General features: G+C 40.0%; 1 protein-coding gene across 20 annotated transcripts in view; it reads right to left on the bottom strand.

Annotated features, from left to right (window-relative positions):
* The window catches only part of fbrsl1 (fibrosin-like 1), an 898,034-nt gene that overhangs the window by 523,954 nt on the left and 354,490 nt on the right, over window positions 1-19,590 (bottom strand). For 16 of the 20 annotated variants that reach the window (XM_069932521.1, XM_069932525.1, XM_069932524.1 and 13 more), the window contains 2 exons: window positions 3,767-3,868; window positions 2,468-2,578 (listed from right to left, as the gene is read on the bottom strand). In XM_069932521.1, coding sequence (XP_069788622.1) covers window positions 2,468-2,578; window positions 3,767-3,868 — 213 coding nt within the window. The remainder of the gene's footprint in view (window positions 1-2,467; window positions 2,579-3,766; window positions 3,869-19,590) is intronic. The other 4 variants (XM_069932533.1, XM_069932535.1, XM_069932538.1 and 1 more) reach the window with 1 other exon arrangement.

Raw genomic sequence — 19,590 nt, 5'->3', positions numbered from 1 at the left:
ACTTGTCATTGATAAGGCCTAGAAATTGTGAAATACCAATATTTTGTAATCTATATTGAAGTTTGTTTGGTTATGTAACCTCAGTTATCATGCAGGTCACTTTTAAGAAGGAAGGTAATAATTAAAATTACTTTATATTTTAATCAGATTTTATTGTGAGAAACACGAGCAAGGAAATACTATTGAAATTGGAAAAGGGTTTGTTTGGGTCCCATTATCCAAGAATGGATATACAGGGTATTTATCTGGGAAGCTGCGGACCAGAGTAGATGTTGCACTTTGGGAGGACACACCATGATAAGAATTTGCATGGTAAACTGCAGGGCACTCTGGAGAGTGGTAGAATAAATGGATCTTGGAATACAGATACAGAATTCCTTGAAAGTGTTGTCATCAGTAGATAGGCTCATAAAGAAAGCTATTGGCACACTGGCCTTCATAAATCAAAATATTGAGTACAAGATTTGGGATGTTATGGTGACATTGCACAAGACATTGGCAAGGCCAAATTTGGAGTACTGTGTGCAGTTCCGTCACGTATCTACAGGAAAGATATTTGTAAAATTGAAAGAGTGCAGAGAAAATTTTCAAGGAAGTTGGCGGGACTTGTGGTACTGAGTTATGGGGAAAGGTTGAATAGGTTAGGACCTAGTTCCCTGGAGCACAAGAGAATGAGGGGCTATAGACAGGTTGAATGTCAGCAGGCTTTTTCCACTGAGTTTGGGTAAGACAAGAACTGGAGGACACAAGTTAAGCATGAAAGGTGAAATGTTTAAGGGGAAACTTACAGAATGAGCTGCAGAGGAAGTGATGGATGCGGGTTTGATTTCAACATTTAGAAGAAATCTGGATAAATACATGGATGGGTGATACGGAGGCCTATAGTCTGGGTGAAGGTTGATGGGAAGTGGAAAAATTGTTTGGCAATGGACTAGATGTACTGAATTCTGATTTCTGTTTCTGATTGAGAGGGCCAACTCACCAAAGATTGAGCAGAATATCCTACAATTTCATGGAGTTCATTTCAATGACAAGGTATTGCAGAGATGTGTAAACTGAATGTAACACTTAGTAAAATACATCTTGAGATCTAGAACTGAAACTCAGTTTCAGGACATGCTTTGATATTGTGCAGGAAAGCAGGGATAAGGTGGAGTAGTGCAAGCCATTTCCAAATAAAATGAAAATGTTCTTCAATTGAAGGAGTGTAATCATTTTGAATTCTCCAACTGAGAGGGATGTGAGCACTCAATCAATTAGTACACTTAGACAGAATATTATTGATTTAATTGTTTTACTGGATCTGGATTCTTTCCCTTTGTACATTATTAATAATTTCCTTCACTCAGCATCTCTGACTACACTTTTAACTAGTTGCAGTACACATCTGGTAACTTCAAATTGATCACAATGTCCAGAATCTCTTCTTTGATACACAATTTTTCTCCTCTCTTTCCTCCAATCCAACTGTGTCTTGACTTGAAATCAGATTTACTGGATGCAAACAGTTTTGGAACATCACCAGGTCATGAAAACATCTATATGAATGTAATTCTCTCTTTTTTACCATCTCATGTCTCTGTTGGTTATAATAAATAATTCTGTTTAGTCTTATTTGAAAGATTGTATTCTTTTGCACAAAATCCTCCGATCTTGAAATTTCTACTTTCAGTTCAACTGAGCTAAAGAGAACCTGTATTACTTTTCATTTTCAAACTGTAATCAAGAAGCTCAGAACTCCTCTCACATCAATGTATCTTGCCTCTTTAATTCTCTATGAAGTTATAGAGAAGCCCACATGCTGTGCAATCCTATCCTCACCTCCAATCCTTGTTCTCGATAGCTTTATCTTTCTATTCTACTTCATACGTCATTCTCTTCTCAACCTGCAAAGCATCATTCTGCAAGGATTCCTCATTGCAATTGTTCTGCTGTATGAAAATAATGCAGTTGATGGCCAACTAATTCTCAACAATTTCTCAAAATTATAGAACTTCAACCCACCATTAAGAGGCTTTGATCTCTTGCCCACAGTTCCTGAAAGGAAACCAAATGAACTCAGGTGTAACTTATGAAAGTAACAATGAGACCATTTTCAGTTCTGATAATGTCATTTCAACTGAGCAGGGCCTTGAGAAAATTAACAGATTAAAAACCCCTAATCTGATATGAGTTGGTGTACACTATTGCAGCAGGTGATGGAATGCAAACTCTTTTCCTGTGTGTTACTTACTCCTAGAACACACCACAATCAAGCTCCCTGCACAATTATATCTTAAAATAGCACAAAGCTGTAGGGCTTTCTTGCACTGTACTGCTTAAAAATATGATACCATCTGGAAACTAATGATCTAATGGAATAGTGAAGAAAAATTGCAGACTACATACCTGAAATATATAAATTCTTCTGAACGATCGATTTCCAGGAATAATACAATTGGACTTAATTGTTGCTATTGAATCTTACCTCTTTAGTGTGTGAAGATGCTGAAAGAATTGCTGACATCTTGTTCTGTTGTGGAGTTCGGTAGTGAATTCGACATACCGACTGCTCCTGAAGGTGGCAGTAGTTTTCCCGCTGTGAGGTAAGTGGAAACGTGATTTCAAGTGTGTTTTGGTGCTAATGTGTAATTTAGGAGTTGTGATGTGTTTATTCTTTTTTAAAAGTAAATATGTGCAGGACTACACAACATAATGAAGATGAGCAAGTGCTGGGATGTTTTATTCAAAATTACATAGAGATTATATGTGCACTTTGATATGTTAATGTTCAGTTTGTGGCAGCTTTGCATTGTGTGGATTATTCATGGCAAGATATCCAGTTCCAAATATCACCAAGATATCCAGTTCCAAATATCACCAAGATATCCAGTTCCAAATATCACCGTCCCATTAAAATCAATGGAAATCCACCATCCTTGTCCAATTTTAACTGCTGCTTTGACGACTTTGATTGTGTATCTAATATTTAATAAAATTATTGTACAGAACAAAAAACTCAATGTTTTAATGGAATATTGCATTGTTGAGATTCGCAAGATTTTGCTGAACAGATATTCAGCAAAGAAACAATATTTTAAATAATCATTTAAAGCCCCTCTGTGGAATTTGAACATTATTGAAAGGTTGTTACAACAAATGATAATCCTAAACTAAGGGACCATTATAATTACCTACCATTCAACAAACTTCAAAATACATCAGTAGGGATCTTTGAATTTTTGTTCATAATTTAGCCATTGACGGTTGAACTCAGAATGCTTTGAATCTTTTTTTTACAATGAGGGATTATTTCAGGCAACGATCACCATCGAATAGTTTCAATCTTGCGCCATGCACAATGTAATCCAGTGTGTCACTGCACTTTATGACCTCGACTAGTTTGGCCTAGGCCAGTGCTGTCAAAAAGGGTAGGTCAAATTTGCATAACTAGACCCCAACACTACAGGCATCAGTAAACCTGCTTTTGAGCTTTCATTATTCAGCAAATTTTGTTATTCACACATCAACATCCTAAAGACAGTCTTCAGATTCTAGCTACTTCTCTTTGAAAGGAAAATTCTATTCAAATATTTCATCATTCAAAATCCCAAAAGCTCCCATATCTGTCTTAACAGCAGAATAAAGCAACTGAATGGCACTTTATAAAAACATAGCCTCATGTATTCCTGACTTTAAAATCCCTCCACAAAATCATTTCAATGGCCAGTCATGGCCTCTGTCGAAAAGAGTGCAGATTTTATTAACTTTTGAAATTTACACTCACATCACTAAGCTTGTCTTTGGAACTGCTCCTCTGTGAACTGTTGGCTTCTCTGACACACTCATCCTCACTGTTCTTGCCATTTTGATTGGAAGAGACCTTCATCTGCATGACAAGAGAGAAAGAGATGCATAAGTTATGACAGACCTACACTAGGGGTGATGAATGAATGTTATTTCTTTGTAGGCTCAGTGAGTTAAGTTTACTGATAAAAGGTTCCAAAAACAACATGGCTTATTTTGACTGCTGTCACTTTTCTGTATTTCCGTTGTGTAGACACATTTCATTTGCATAAATGTTAATATTTTATAACTAAATATTGAAATAAGGATCAAAGAAAGGAATAACAAGAAATATTGAATATCCTCAGGACATGCAAATACTTTTCACATCAATGAATTTCATAATCATTATTGGAATGAGGCTCATCCCACAAAAGGACTCAGCGGCAAGTGAATCAGAGGGAAACAAAAGTCTGCAGATGTTATAAAAAAAACACAAAAATGTTGGACAAACTCAGCCGATTTTGCAGCGTTCAAAGGAAGTAAAGATGTATTACTGATGTTTTGGGCCTAAGCCCTGCTTCCTCATATAATCAAAGAACAGGAAGGTGTCAAAATGAAGATTGAAGAATGGCAGAAGGAGGAGTCCAGACCAACAAATGATGTTAATTGGATATGATTTGAAGAAAGGTGAGAATTGATTTTGATTCTGCCGAAGGAGACAGGGAAAAAGTTGGCGGGGGGGGGGGGGGGGGAAGAGGGAGAGGGAGGGGTGTTCCTCCAATTTGCAGGTGTTCTCAGTCAGACAGTGCATGAAACCAAAGACAAACATGTCAGCAAGGGACCATAGGTAGGTGCCACTCCTCCTTCCCCATCAATCATGCCCTTGGCACCTACCCATGTGAAAACAGGAGATGCTCCACTTATGCCCACACCTCCTCCCTCACCGCCATTTGGGACCCGAAACAGTCTTTCCAAGTAAAGCAACATTTCACGTGAATCTGCAGGGGTTATCTATTGTATCCAGTGTTCCCATTATGGCCTTCTCTACATCGTAGAGACTGGGCACAGACTGGGAGATCACTTTATTGAGTACCTCAGCTCTGTCTGCTGCAATAGTGTGGATCTCCCAGTGGCCACCATTTTCAATTTCCCAGCCAATTTCTTTGCTGACATGTCTTTGTCCATGTTCTCATGCAGTGCCAGACTGAGACCACCTGCAAATTGGAGGAACAACACCTCATTTTCCATCTGGGCATCCTCCAACCAGATGGCATTAACGTCGACTTATTTGGTTTCCATTAAACCCACCCACCCCCCCCACTTCTTCCCTGTCACCTTTTCTCCAGCTGTCTCTCTCTTTCCTTTTTCCTTTCACAAAGCCAAAATCAATTCTCACCTTTCCTCTTATCATATTCAATTAACACCTTTAAACTTTACATTTTAAAAAATCTTTTCAAATTTAGACATACATCACGGAAACAGGCTATTTTAGCCCATGAGCCCGTGCCACCCAATTAACCTACAACCCCCAGTTTGTTTTGAAAAGTGGGAGGAAACTGGTGCCCGCAGGGAAAACCCACGCAGACATGGGGAGAATGAACAAACTCCTTACAGTCAGTGTGGGATTCAAAATCCAGTCCCGATCGCTTGCGCTGTAACGGCATTGCACTAATGGTTGTGCTAACTGTGATGCCCAAGCTGGTTTCCTCCCCTTGTCATTATTCAGCCTTTAATCTAATGCCTTCCTGTTCTTTGCTTATACCTGGAAGAAGGGCTATATCAGTAGTATATCTTTACCTCCTATGAACACTGTGTGTTTTTATCACAGTGAGTAAACTCAATTTCATTTGAATGAAAATAAAACTGTGATAATTTCAACAGATAGATAAGCACAACATAGTGGGCTGAAAGGCCTGTACTGGTCTATATTCTATGTTCTAGATCTATAATAGATGCCTAGTAAAATTGTTTAAGCATACAGTAATTTGCCAGGTCTCACAGGTTGGGACGGGGGTGTTAACCAAAAATCACATTTAACAAAAACCAACAAAGCACTGACGAGATAGTTTTGTTTCAGGGAGAACATAAGGAGAGCATGCAAAATCAGAATTTATTGTCATGAACATGTGTCTGGAAATTTGTTTTGTGCAGTGTTACAGATACAAAATTGCTATAAATTCCATTTAAAAAAAACAAATTAGCGCACAAAGAAGAGAAAGTGAGATAATGTCAGTAGTTCATTGTGCATTCACAAATCTGATGGCAAAGGGAAAGAAGCTGTTTATGTACCACTGGGTGTTCATCTTCTGGCTCCTGTATCTCCATCCTGATGGTAGCAGTGTGAAGAGGGCATTGCTGGTGGTGATGATCCTTGGGGATCGAGACTTCTTTCTTGAGACATCGCCACATTGTCTCTTGTAGATGTCCTCGATGGAGTGAAGACTGATGCCCTTGAAGGTGATGGCTAAATTCACAACTCTCTGTAGTCTTTTTCTGTCAAGTGCATTGGCATCTCCATACCAGACAGTGATGCAACAAGTCAGAATGTTCTCCATGGAATACTTGTACACATTTTCAAGAGTCTTTGTGACAACCAAATCTCCTCAAACTCCTCCTGAAGTATAGCCACTAGCAAGCCTTCTTCATCAACATGAAGGCACCAAGATAGATCTTCAGAAATGTTGACACCCAGTTATTTGAAGTTCTTTACCCTTTCCACTGCTGACTGTTCGATTAGTTTTGCTAATGTTGAGTGCAAAGCTGTTATTGAAACACCATTCAACGAGTTGATCTACCTCACTCCTGTACGCTTCCTCATTGCCATCTTTGATTTTTCTGACAACTGTGATGTCACTGGCAAATTTGTAGATGGCATTTTAATTGTGCCTGGCCACATAGTCATGGGTTTAGAGAGAGTAGAGCAATGGGCTAAATACACATTCTTAAGATGCGCCTGCATTGATTGTCAGAGAGGAGGAGATGTTGTTTCCGATTCATACTGACTTACTTCTGATGAGGAAATCAAGATCCAGATGCAGAAGGGGGTGCAGAGGGACAGATTTTGAAGCTTGTTGCTGTAGTCTAGGTGATTCAGGCTAAGTGAAGTGCCAGTGAGATTGCATCCGCTTTGGGGCAATTGCGGATGTAGGAGAATTGCAGTGGGTCCAAATTTTTTACTTGGGTATGGGCCATGACCAACCTCTCAAAGCATTCATCACAGTAGATACAAGTTCTATTGGGTAGCAGTCATTGAGACAGCTCACTCTGTCTTGAAGAAGGTGGGAAACTGCAATGAGAGAATAAAAATGTCTGTGAACAGTTGGCTGCCACAGATTTTTAGTACCCTGCCAGATTCGCCATCAGGACTTGATGCCTTGCAAGGGTTCACCCTCTTGAAAGATGTTCTGACAGTGGCCTCAGAGACAGATATCAGAGGGTCACCAGTATGTGCAGTGGTTTTCATTGGTATATTGAACTTCCTTTTCAAAACAAGCATAAAAGGTGTTCAGCTCATCGGACAGTGAAACATCACAGCCATTTATGATATTAGACATTGCCTTTTAGGATGTAATGGCCTGCGTGACCTGCCATAACTGGTATCTGACTTTGTTTCTAGCTTCCCTTATAATTGCCTCTTTTCAGCTAAGATAACTTCCCATATGTCATACCTGGTCTCCCTGTAGAGATCTGGATCACCGTTCTAAAACACCATCAACTTCACCCTCAGGTTGCAAATCTTTTGATTCATCCATTTTTTGGTTGGGGTACTCACAGTATGTGCACATGGGCATATATTCATTCACATAAGTCCTGATGAAGTCAGTGACAATTATGGCATAATCATTCATGTTTGATGATGAGTTCTTCAATATGGTCCAGCCATTTCCTCCCTTGACCATACTTTCAATATCTTAACTACTTGTGCTGCAGTCCTCAGTCTCTGCTTGTATGCCAGGAGTAGTACAACCAGGTGATCTGACTTGTTGGTGTGGGTATGGGATGACTTAATTAGGGCTTCTCTATGGTGGAGTAGCAGTGGTCAAGTATGTTGGCTCTTCTGGTTTTGCAAATAATGGGTTGGTGATTGTTTGTAAGAGACTTCTCAGGTTGTCCTGGTTAAGGTCCCCTACAATGATCAAGAAGGCATCAGGGTGCGAACACAGAAAACTACACAATTATACAGGCCCTTTGGCCCTTGATGTTGAGCCGACCCATATATGCCTTTTAAAAAGTAAACCCTCCCTACCCTGTAACCCTCTTTTTTCCCCCATCCACGTGCATAGGAATTTCTTAAATGCCCCTAATGTTTCTGCCTCCACCACCATCTCTGGTAAGGCATTCCGGGCACCCACAACTCTCGATGTAAAAAAAAAACCCCGATGTCTCCCTCCCTTCACTTTCTATACATCCTCCAGTTTTTACTATTCCTGCCCTGGGAAAAGGGTTCTAGCTGTCCACCAATCTATGCCTCTCATAATCTTGTAGACCCCTACTTAGTCTCCTCTCATCCTTCCATGCTCCAAAGAAAAAAGTCCCAGCTCTGCTAAACTTGCCTCATCAGCATTAATTTCTAATCCAGGCAACATCCTGTTAAATCTCGTTTGCACCCTCCACATAGCTTCCTTGTCTTTCCTATAATGAGGTGACCAGAACTGAACACAGTACTCCAAGTGTGGTCTCATCAGAGATTTGTAGAGTTGCAATGTGACCTCTCGACTCCTGAACTCTATCCCCCTATTAGTGAAGCCCAACATCCCATAGGCTTTCTTAACTATCCTATCAACCTTCACGGCAACCTTAAGCATGGATGGATTCGGACCCTACGGTCCCCCTGTTCATCCATACACCTAAGTAACTAACCATTAACCCTGACCTCACCCTTCTGGGTTGTCCTTCCTTACACTTATTCGGATTGAACACCATCTGCCACTTTTCTGACCAACTCTGCATCTTGTCTATATCGCCTTGTAACCCACAACTTTCAGCACCACTCACAACTCCTTTAACAATCATATCGTCCGCAAACTTACTGACCCATCCTTTTGCTTCTTCATCCAGGTCATTTATAAAGATCACAAAGAGAAGGAGTCCCAGTACAGATCCTTGCTGTACTCCAATAATCACTGAACTCCAGGCAGAATACTTTCTTTCCACTACTAATCTCAGAGATTAGTATATGCAAGCCTATTTTTTATCCACACAGCCAAGCCTTTCATGGGGGACCTTGTCAAATGTCTTACTAAAATCCATATAGACCATATCTACTGCCCAACCCTCATCAATTTCCTTTGTTACCTCCTCAAAAAACTCAATTAGGCTCATGAGGCATGATCTTCCCTTCACAAAGCCATGCTGACTATCTTTGAGTAGACTGTACTTCTCCAAATGCTCATAGAGCCTATCCTTAAGAATGTTCTCCAGTAGTTTGCACACTACTGATGTAATATCACCAGTCTATAATTCCCAGGATTTTCCCTATAAATTTTTTAATCAAGGGGACATATTTTCCATTCTCTAATCCTCTGGTACCTCCCCTATGGCCAAAGAGGACTTAAAAATCAAGGCCACTGCTCCAGCTATCTCTTCCCTCAATTCCCACAGTAACCTGGGGTATATCGCATCCAGCCCTGGGGACCTATCAATCTTAATGTTTTTAAGAAGATCCAACACTTCCTCTTCCTTAATCTCTACAATGTCCAGAACACAAGCCTATTCAATTCCAACCTCACCCTGATCCAGGCCCTTTTCTCTTGTGAATACTGAACCAAAGTATTCATTTCGGACCTCCTCCACCTCTAGGCACATGTTGCCTTCTATATCCTTTAGTGGCCCCACCTTCACTCTCTTCATCCTTTGGAGTTCTTTTTAATCCTACATGCCAAGGCCTTTTCATGCCTCCTTCAAGCCTCCTAATAAGTTCTTTCTTAAGATCCATTCTGGCTAACATATATTTCTCATGAGCTCTTCCTGTTTCCAGCTTCCTATATCTAATGTATGCTTCTTTCTTCCTCTTGACTAGCTGCCTTACCTGTTTCGTCAACCACGATTCCATTTTCCTACCTTCTTTTCCCCATCCCATTTGGACAAAGCTATCCTGAAGCCAGCATAAGTGGTCCACATTAGTTCTGTATTTTCACCTTTGAACATCTGTTTCCAATTTACTCTCGCTAGTTCCTGCCTCATTCCATTGTAATTAGTTCTTCCCCAATTAAACTCTTTCTATTTTGTCTGCTTTTAATTCTTATCTATAGTATGCTAAAGGTCAGAGAGTTGTGGCCATTCTCACCAAAATGCTCACCCACCGAGAGGTTCGCCACCCACCTAGGTTCATTATCCAGAATTAGATCCAGTATGGCCTCTCCTCTCATCAGCTGGTCCACATACTGTGTTCACAACTGACAAATTTAGTTCCATTTATCCCTCTTGCAGTCAGGAAGTTCCAGTCAATATTAGGGAAGTTGAAGCTGCCCATAACAACAACCCTGTATTTCTTGCACCATTCTTGTGGCTGCTGATTACAGTGCTCAGCCCCTACAGTGCAGTTACTAATTCAAACACTGTAATGTATAAAACTAATGTCAAGCATCATCCTGGCACTTCTAACAATGTTGCTCTTCCACCTTTTTCTCCTGGAATGCAAATTAGATTATATTATGGAGCACACCAAATTCATGACAAACTTTTCCCTCTTTTTAAAATATTTTTATTGAGTTTAACACCTAAACGCTACATAAAGTTTTCTAATATAACACATATATATACCATATCGTGTGTGTGTGTGTGTGTGTGTATATATATATTTATTTATTTATTTTATATCACAAATTAATATAAATGTAAATTAAAAAACCTATCCATATTTGTTTATTTAACAATATTTCCTAAAAATAATTCTGAATAGAAAACAAATAAACTACATTAGATAATCCCTTGGCTGAAACAAAGGGTAAATTTAATTATATGATCTCATATAACCATAATTAAACCCATATTTAACAAGTTAATCTTAAAAAAAGAAACAAACTTTATCCTTTTAAAATTCCTTTTGCTTTAAACATTTATCGATACCCTGACCATGGAAAAACCTTTCCAACTATCAACCTTATCTATAATTTGATAAACATCTATCAGAGGCATCCATTCAGCCTCCTTCACTTTGAGGAAAACAAACCCCATTTATCTCCCTATAATTAAAATCCTCCAATCCTGAAAATATCCAGGTGAAGCTCCTCTGACTCTACCCATCCTTCAGATAGTTCAATTAAAATGGAGTAAAAATTAAACATACAATTAGATTCGGAGACAATAATGCTGCCAAAACATAACATTAAACAGTGTTGGCCTCATTTTTGACATAATACACAACGGTGATATAAGTGTAAAGAGAAGATAAAAATTTCCTCATAGCTGCGGATACTCCATAACAGAAACCCTAGTGGAAGGTGATGCAAAGTTTCTGTTTCTCTCAAAGGCATTATGCCATTTCCCGCAAAGCTACATCTGAGCAGGAATAAAGCATTGAGAAACAAAGGATTCAAGGAAATTTGGGGACAAGCAACCAAATTTTCTTTATGAAACCACTTGGTTCAGAGCTATGCAGAATAGATGAGAACCTCCATTCCAATGCAGATTAAATATTCAAATTACCAAATGAGTTGCCATCCAATGTTTACTATGGTACTTTAATCTCAAAGCACCATATACCAGTAGCTGGGAATAGGAGTTCCCCAGCTGACTGTATCTTTCCAATTATAACCATATAACCATATACAGCACAGAACAAATCCCCACCCTCCTAGTCCCACTGACCAGCACCTGGTCCATACCCCTCCAATCCTCTCCCCTCCATGTAATTATCCAGTCTTTCCTTAAATGTAAATAACGTCCTTGCTTCAACAACCTCTGCCGGAAGCTTATTCCACATCCCAACCACCCTTTGCATGAAGAAATTTCCCCTCATGTTCCCCTTATAATTTTCCCCCTGCAATCTCAAACCATGGCCTCTGGTTTGAATATTCCCCACTCTTTATTGAAAAAACCTATCCACGTTGACTCTCTCTGTCCCTTTTAAAATCTTGAACACCTCCATCAAATCCCCCCTCAATCTTCTACGATCCAGAGAAAAAAGCCCCAGGCTGCTCAATCTTTCTCTGTAACTCAAACCCTGACATCCTGTCAACATTCTTGTGAACCTTCTCTGCACTCTCTCTATTTTGTTTATATCCTTCCTATAATTCTGTGACCAAAACTGCACATAGTATTCCAAACTTGGCCTCACCAGTGCTTTGTACAATTTCATCATAACATCCCAACTCTTGAATTCAATACTCCGATTTATGAAGGCCAACATTCCAAATGCCTTCTTCACCACTCTATCTACCTGAGTATCAACTATTTACCATAACTCCTAAATCCCTTTGTTGCTCTGCACTCCTCAATTGTCTACCATTCAATGTATATGACCTATTTAGATTTGCCTTTCCAAAATGCAACACTTCACACTGATCCGTATTAAATTCCATCAGCCATTTCTCAGCCCACTCCTCTAACTTTCCTATATCTCTTTTTAAACTACGGTAATCTTCCTCACTATCCACAATACCACCAATCTTTATATCATCTGCAAACTTACTTATCCAATTTACCACCCCTTCTTCCAGATCATTAATATATATATATATAACAAACAATAGAGGACCCAGGACCGATCCCTGAGGAACTCCACTAGTCACCAGCCTCCAATTAGACAAACAATTTTCTACTAGTACTCTCTGACACCTCCCATCCAACCATTGCTGAATCCATTTCACTATCTCCTTATTTATACCTAATGCCTCCACCTTTTTTCTTAGCCTCCTGTGGGGAACTTTGTCAAAAGCTTTACTAAAGTCTAAATAGACAATATCCACAGCCTTCCCTTCATCAATATTTTTGTAACTCCCTCGAAAAACTCTATAAGGTTTATTAAGCATGATCTACCCCTGACAAAATCATGCTGACTACTTCCTATCAATCCCTGTTCTTCCAAATATTTGTAAATGCCATCCCTCAGAACACTTTCCATCAACTTACCCACCACAGATGTCAGACTCACAGGTCTATAATTTCCTGGCTTACATTTGGACCCTTAAACAGCGGAACAACATGAGCCTCCCTCCAATCCTCTGGCACTACCTCTGTGACCAGTGACATCCTAAATATCTGTTAATGGCCCCACTATCTGTACACTAGTCTCCCTGAGTGTCCTTGGGAATACATTGTCCGGACCCAGAGATTTGTCCACCTTTATCTTTTTTAACACTGCCATCACTACCTCCTCAGTTATCCTTATATGATTCATGACCTCCGCGCTATTTTTCTTTACTTCAACTGGTACAATTTTTTTTCCCTAGTGAATACTGAGGTAAAGAAATCATTTAAAATTTCCCCCATCTCCTCTGACTTTTCACATAGCCTACCCTCCCTATCTACAAGGGGTCCAATTTTATCCCTCACTAATCTTTTACTTTTAATGTACCTATAGAAACCCTTTGGATTTATTTTTACTCTGCCTGCCAAAGCCTCTTCGTGCCTCTTTTTGGCCTTTCTAATCATTTTCTTAAGATTTTTTCTACACTCTTTGTAGTCCTCTTTCAATTTCTCATCACCCTGCTCTTTATACCTCTTGTACACCTCCCTCTTTCTCCTAACCAAATTTCTAATATTCCTCGAAAACCAAGGCTCCCTATGACTTCCAGCCTTTCCTTTGATCCTCACTGGGACATATCTACTCTGTACTCTCAAAATTTCTTCTTTGAATATTCTCCATTTTTCATTTATATCCTTTCCTGAAAAAAATCATGTCCCACTCAATACTCCCCAAAGCCATTCTCATTCCTTCGAAATTTGTTTTTCTCCAATCCAGAACTTCAACTTTAGGCCCTTCTTTGCTCTTCCCTAAAACTACCCTAAAACTAATAGAGTTGTGATCACTAGACCCAATTTGTTCTCCAACATTAACCTCAGACACCTGACATATCTCATTCCCTAACAGGAGATCCAGCATTACACTGTCCAGAGTCGGTTCCTCTACGTATTGATTAAGAAAACTATCTTGCACACATATGACCAACTCTAGCCCATCCAGCCCTCTTACTGTATGGGTATCCCAATCAATGTGAGGGAAGTTAAAATCTCCCATGATCACTACCTTATGTTTATTACACATATATGGTATCTCCTTACAAATTTGTTCTTCCAATTTTCTTGGCCCATTTGGTGGTCTATAATATGCCTCCTCCACCCCTCAATTCCACCCAAACAGCCTCACTGGATGATCCCTCCAAACCATCCTGCCACCTCACGGCAGTAATGTCCTCCTTAACAAGCAGAACACTCCTCCCCCTTTTTTATCCCCTGTTCTATCACATCTAAAACATTTGTATTCTGGAATAATATTTAGTTGCCAGTCCTGAACCTCTTGTAACCAGATCTCACTAATTGCCACAACATCATGATTCCAAGTGCCAATCCATGCTCTAAGCTCATCTTGTTCATTATGCTTCTTGCATTAAAGTACACACATTTCAGAGAATGACCCTCACATATATTCCCCATTCTACCCTTTACCTTAACCTCCATCCTTCCTTTGTTACCTTTATCATTCTTAACTAGGTGACCATGCACCCTAGACAGTGCTCGCAAACTCTGCTCCCCACACCCCTGCCAAACTAGTTTAAACCCTCCCCCACAGCTCTAGCAAATCTGCTTGCCAGGATATTGGTCCCCCTCCAGTTCAAGTGGAGTCCGTCCCTTTTGTACAGGTCTGACTTTCCCCAGAAGAGATCTCAATGATCCAAAAATCTTATCCCCTGCCCCCTGCACCAGCTCTTTAGCCATGCATTCATCCTCCATATCCTCCTATTACTACCCTCTTTAGCGCGTGGCACTGGCAGCAATCCAGAGATTACTACCTTAGAGGTCCTGTTTATTAACTTCCTGCCTAATTCTATGTATTCCTGTTTCAGGACCTCATCCCCACTTCTAAGTCATCGCCTTTTCCTTTAATAACTTGGCATTTTTAGTTCTGTTGCCAGTAGTTTGCTTCTTGCTGAAAATGTTTAACCTTCAAGAACTGCTTAAATTCTTTACTACAGATTAGACAAGGTGAAACATTTCCCTTTGAATTTTTGCAAACCAAAGATAAAATTATTTTAACTGCTTTTTACTGTAGTTTTACTTTCCAATTAAAATTCCAAGAATCCTTCACTCCAAGGGAATCTGTTTCAATTGCCGATCCATTTGGATTTGGCATACCAGGTCGCCCAATGTGAACGGGACACCCAGTACATCGGATCCATTTAGTGATGCGTTGACGACGTTTTTGCATACATGCAGGAATGTGAAGGAAACAAAAGATATTCTTTGGGGAGTATTGAGTGGGACATGATTTTTTTCAGGAAAGGATATAAATGAAAAATGGAGAATATTCAAAGAAGAAATTTTGAGAGTACAGAGTAGATATACAAATAACACTAATTTAAAAAGATATAAACTTTGTATTCAATTTACTAAATTTGCGATACTGACCAGTGTATTATGATCTTGTATTTAAACAAAATTTTTCAAACTTAATTAAAACATAGTTAAGCATTATGTACAGCACAGTATGAGCCCGTCAACCCATGATGTTGTGCCAACCTATATAAACCTACGCCAGTATCAGAAAATCATAGCAAGAATAAAACACACATGAATAAGAGCATGGGAAAATACACGTACAATTTATAAAGGACTGTTAAAACGTGGTAGCAACAATAAAACACATACACGCACAATTTATAGCAAGCATGGGAAAGTCGCAACAGGGATGAAATACATGCACACACACAATGAAGTAGGTGCATACAACAATCAAGGATAGATATAGATATAAGTGAGAGACAGAGGGAAGGGAGAGAAAGATGGGGAGAAAGGATGGGGAGGGAGGGAGAGTCAGAGAGGGAGTGAGAGAGACTGTGTGCAGGCAAGCAACTAGCCGCCTTTTCCTTTAAAGCCCCTGTGTCCCAGTGTGCCTTGCTTAATGAAAGGCCTGTATGCACGGAGCACTCATGGAGGGGTTTCTCTGCCACACAGAAATTCTGAGAGGGCAGGTCTGCTATTGCTTGATGCGTCACTCAGGACGTCTCCGCTGGAGGATAAGTGCCCCTTTGCTGTGCACTACCAGGTAGGCAGTGTGAAAGGACGCTCAGATCTGTTTTCCCTTGGTCCAGTGTGAACAACGCTACTGGTTTTTCTAAATGGTTAGTCAAATCGTCATTTAATGGTTTGCCAATGTGAAATGGGCTAGTGTTAAAAGTAAATGCAAACCCTAAGTTAAGTGTCATCTATTACTATACACCAGTCTGCAAACTACATAATATCAGAATTTGACAATGGGTCATATCAGAGTCATTCGCACTTCAAATTCAATACAAAAACCAAGGCAGTCTAAGAGCAGTCAAAGGAATATTAAACAGGAATGCAATCCAGTAGCTGTTTTCACACTGCAGGTGAGCGGTGACCCTACGTTTTTCTGGTGAAATTCCCAGGAATTCAGGACCTCCTGGGCCTTTCACACTGTGGGCTAAATTCCGTGAATTTGCCCTCCTCGGCAATTTGAGGAGTCCCATTCCCAACCTATGTAATATCTCACAGGAGTAAGAGCAAGTTCACTCCCTGTCTGTCCATCCATCGCCCACCCGCTTGCTAGCTCCCTTCCCCCCTCGTGCTTCGGCATGTCACGACGGTAAGCACAATGCTGGATGAATGGTCAACTTTGTTTCCTATAATCCCTCTCACACCTGGAACCGCTCTAACCAGCTGCGTGAGGGATTCTGATTAACGTGGACACATTGTGTTGCTGTCACGATGTGCCTCCTGTTTCAGGAGGTAGGTATCTTTTAATTTTAATTACCTACATGACATAGTACGCAAGTGCTGACGACACGGTTCTTCCCCTGGGGGCCATTTGCCTTTTGGATCGCAGTTAGAGGATGGTCTGGGAAAATTTCCAGGGGCCACAGCCCTACCTAGTAGGTAGGGCCATGGATCTGTTTAAAATTCCCAGGCTGACCTTTTCACACCACAGGTTCATGGGAGGGTTCCCCGGAAATTTTCCAAAAAATCTTCATTTTACACTGCGGTGTGAAAAGGCCTTCATGTTCCCAATAGTGAAAAAGGAGAAACACAGGCTAAGTCTGAGTGAGGGCATGTCTGCAACTAACTAGGAGAGCAAAGCATATAATTCAGAAAAAAAAACGTTTTTTAATATAATTGAAGCAGAACAAAACAGTTGTATAAACCATGTATTACTGCTCCATTTTATCATCAAAAAGATGCTTAATTTTGTTACAAAACCCAAGTTCTTTCCAAATACACAACTTAGAAACAATAATTTTTCTAAAAATTGAGTGATAGATGATCTAACCCATAGTGGAACATTTGCAGGCAGAGCAACATATGTGAAAAGTTAGTATTATTTTTTATTTTATAATTTCATTCAATGTCTCCCACCTCTAGTATTCTATAAATAATGGCAGCAACCAGCTGGCCACCATTACACCACAAAGGTTTCCTCCATAAACAAACAGCATATGCACCATTCAAATCCCCGTGAGTTGCATTCTTGGCTTCATTAAATCAACATGCTTTGAATGACTCAGGGAATGTCAGCAATTAACTCCACTACAACGAACAAGCATGAGACGAAAGCAAGGAAGGGTGGAAAAATCTGTCCAAATAACACTGACTGTGAGAAGCTGATCAAGAATGCAAATTAGAATGAATGCTACTGCAATTAACCTATTAGCGTAAGTATCAATTATTAAACACGCTTGTTCCTCTGGCTCTCACTGCTCTGAATTAAGAGGGCCATCAGCTGATTTGACAGATCATGTTCCTTTTCACCTGCTGGCTGCCAGCAGGAGTCTGCACACCCACTGGTAAGGCAGGCCAACCTGCCTTAATCTATTGTAATTATCCAAATAAGCTCTAGTCATAATTCTGGTAACAGGAATTGCGGATCAACTAAACAAATTAAAGGGTCCAACCCACAATTGACTCACTTGTCCATATCACAAATTCATTCCACACCCTGATCCTGATTCCTTGAAACATTAAACAGAGACTAGTGACAGAAGGAAACAACATTGTTTGATAATATTAATATCCTCTGCTCTTTCAAGAAACATCAGTCATATAATCCTACTCATTTACAAATGGCTCAGCGTTGTTACTCCTACATATGAACAGCTTCAGAATAAGATAGAGCTTGAAGCAATTTAGTTTCCTCACAACCCAAAAACCAAATCATAAAACAATAGAAAATATTATTTGAAAGATGTAATGAAATTACGTGGTTATACTACAGGTTTCGATATATTTATTCAAGCTATGCTACAATTTGATTAGACAATATCTCAAATACTAGCAGAAGCTTTGGATACTGATTGGAGGAAGAAGCTAAGTATCCCTTTCAAAGTGAGGAACTGTATAGCTAGCGGAGTGGTCATTGAGAGAGCAGTAATCGTCAGAGTGGGGTAAGGCTTTGCTCAACAGGCTTCGGTGAGAATAGGTAAGAGGTGAGGAATAGTAGAAGTTGAAGTCAAAAAGGGCCACCGTATTCGACGATAAAAAAGGATTCAGCAGGTAGGCACAGTTAAGAGCAGGTTTTCAATATCACGTATTTTGTTCCTCTATTCATGGACAATGGGAATGGCAGCCAAGGCAGGGGAATGTTCCTCTTGCAAAATGTGGGTCATCAGAGAAGCCAGCAGTATCCCTGACCACTTCATCTGCGAGAAGTGCATCCACCTGCAGCTCCTGACAAGCCGAGTTAAGAAATTGGAGCTGGAGTTGGATGAACTCCAGATCATTCGAGAGGGAGTGAGGGTGATAGACAGGAGTTTATAGGGACACTTATCACACTTAGGAGCCAAGAGGAGGATAGATGGGTGGCAGTCAAGAAACAGAAAGGAAACAGGCAGGCAGTGCAGGGCACCCCTGTGGCTGTCCTCCTCAATAACAAGTAAACCTCACCATCAAACCCGCAGATAAGGGTGGTGCTGTTGTTGACTGGTGCACTGACCTCTACCTTGCTGAGGCAACAACTCTCAGATACTTCCTCCTATCTACCCTGCCTTAAGACTACACCACGGCATTTCAAGCCAGTCTCCAACATCATCTTCAACCTCATCACTGTTATTACGTGTGTAAATAATTACATTTCCCAGCATGAGATGCATGTGGTTGGGGGGAAAACTGAAAGTGTCACTGAAGGGAAGTCAGTTGAAGCAGCTCAAGGAAAATAAGTGTTAAGCCCACGTGAAGTCGTTCTTCGTGAAAGAACAAGCATTACATGGTGTCAGAAATGTCTGACTGAATAAAAGAAGACAATAGTTCATAAGCATGGATAACTTAAGTCCTCCCACACCGATGCAGTTTACCAGCAATCGAGCTAATAATTGGAAACACTTCAAACAGATTCAACATTTGTTTAGTAACTGGTTGAATGGAAGAGACCGATGGAAAACAGAAAGTTTCTATGTTTCTGAACATGATGGGTGAAGATGCCTTAGACATCTATAACAGTTTTCAAATTGATGAGAAAGCTTTCAGGTTGGACACTGATGACAAAATTTGAGGAGTATTTATTTCCAAGAAAAAAAATACTTAGCCGAGTTTCACACACTGAGCAAGTCCTGTGAATTTGGAGATTTGAAAAATTTGCTCATTAAAGGCAGAATAGTTTATGGAACCCAGATAATGGACTTAGAGAAAGGCTGTTGCATGAAAATGATTTGA

Source organism: Narcine bancroftii, chromosome 4, assembly GCF_036971445.1.
Source record: "Narcine bancroftii isolate sNarBan1 chromosome 4, sNarBan1.hap1, whole genome shotgun sequence".
Classification (NCBI taxonomy): Eukaryota; Metazoa; Chordata; class Chondrichthyes; order Torpediniformes; family Narcinidae; genus Narcine; species Narcine bancroftii.
Note: the sequence above shows the minus strand (reverse complement) of the source record. Positions and strands in the feature narration are given on the sequence as shown.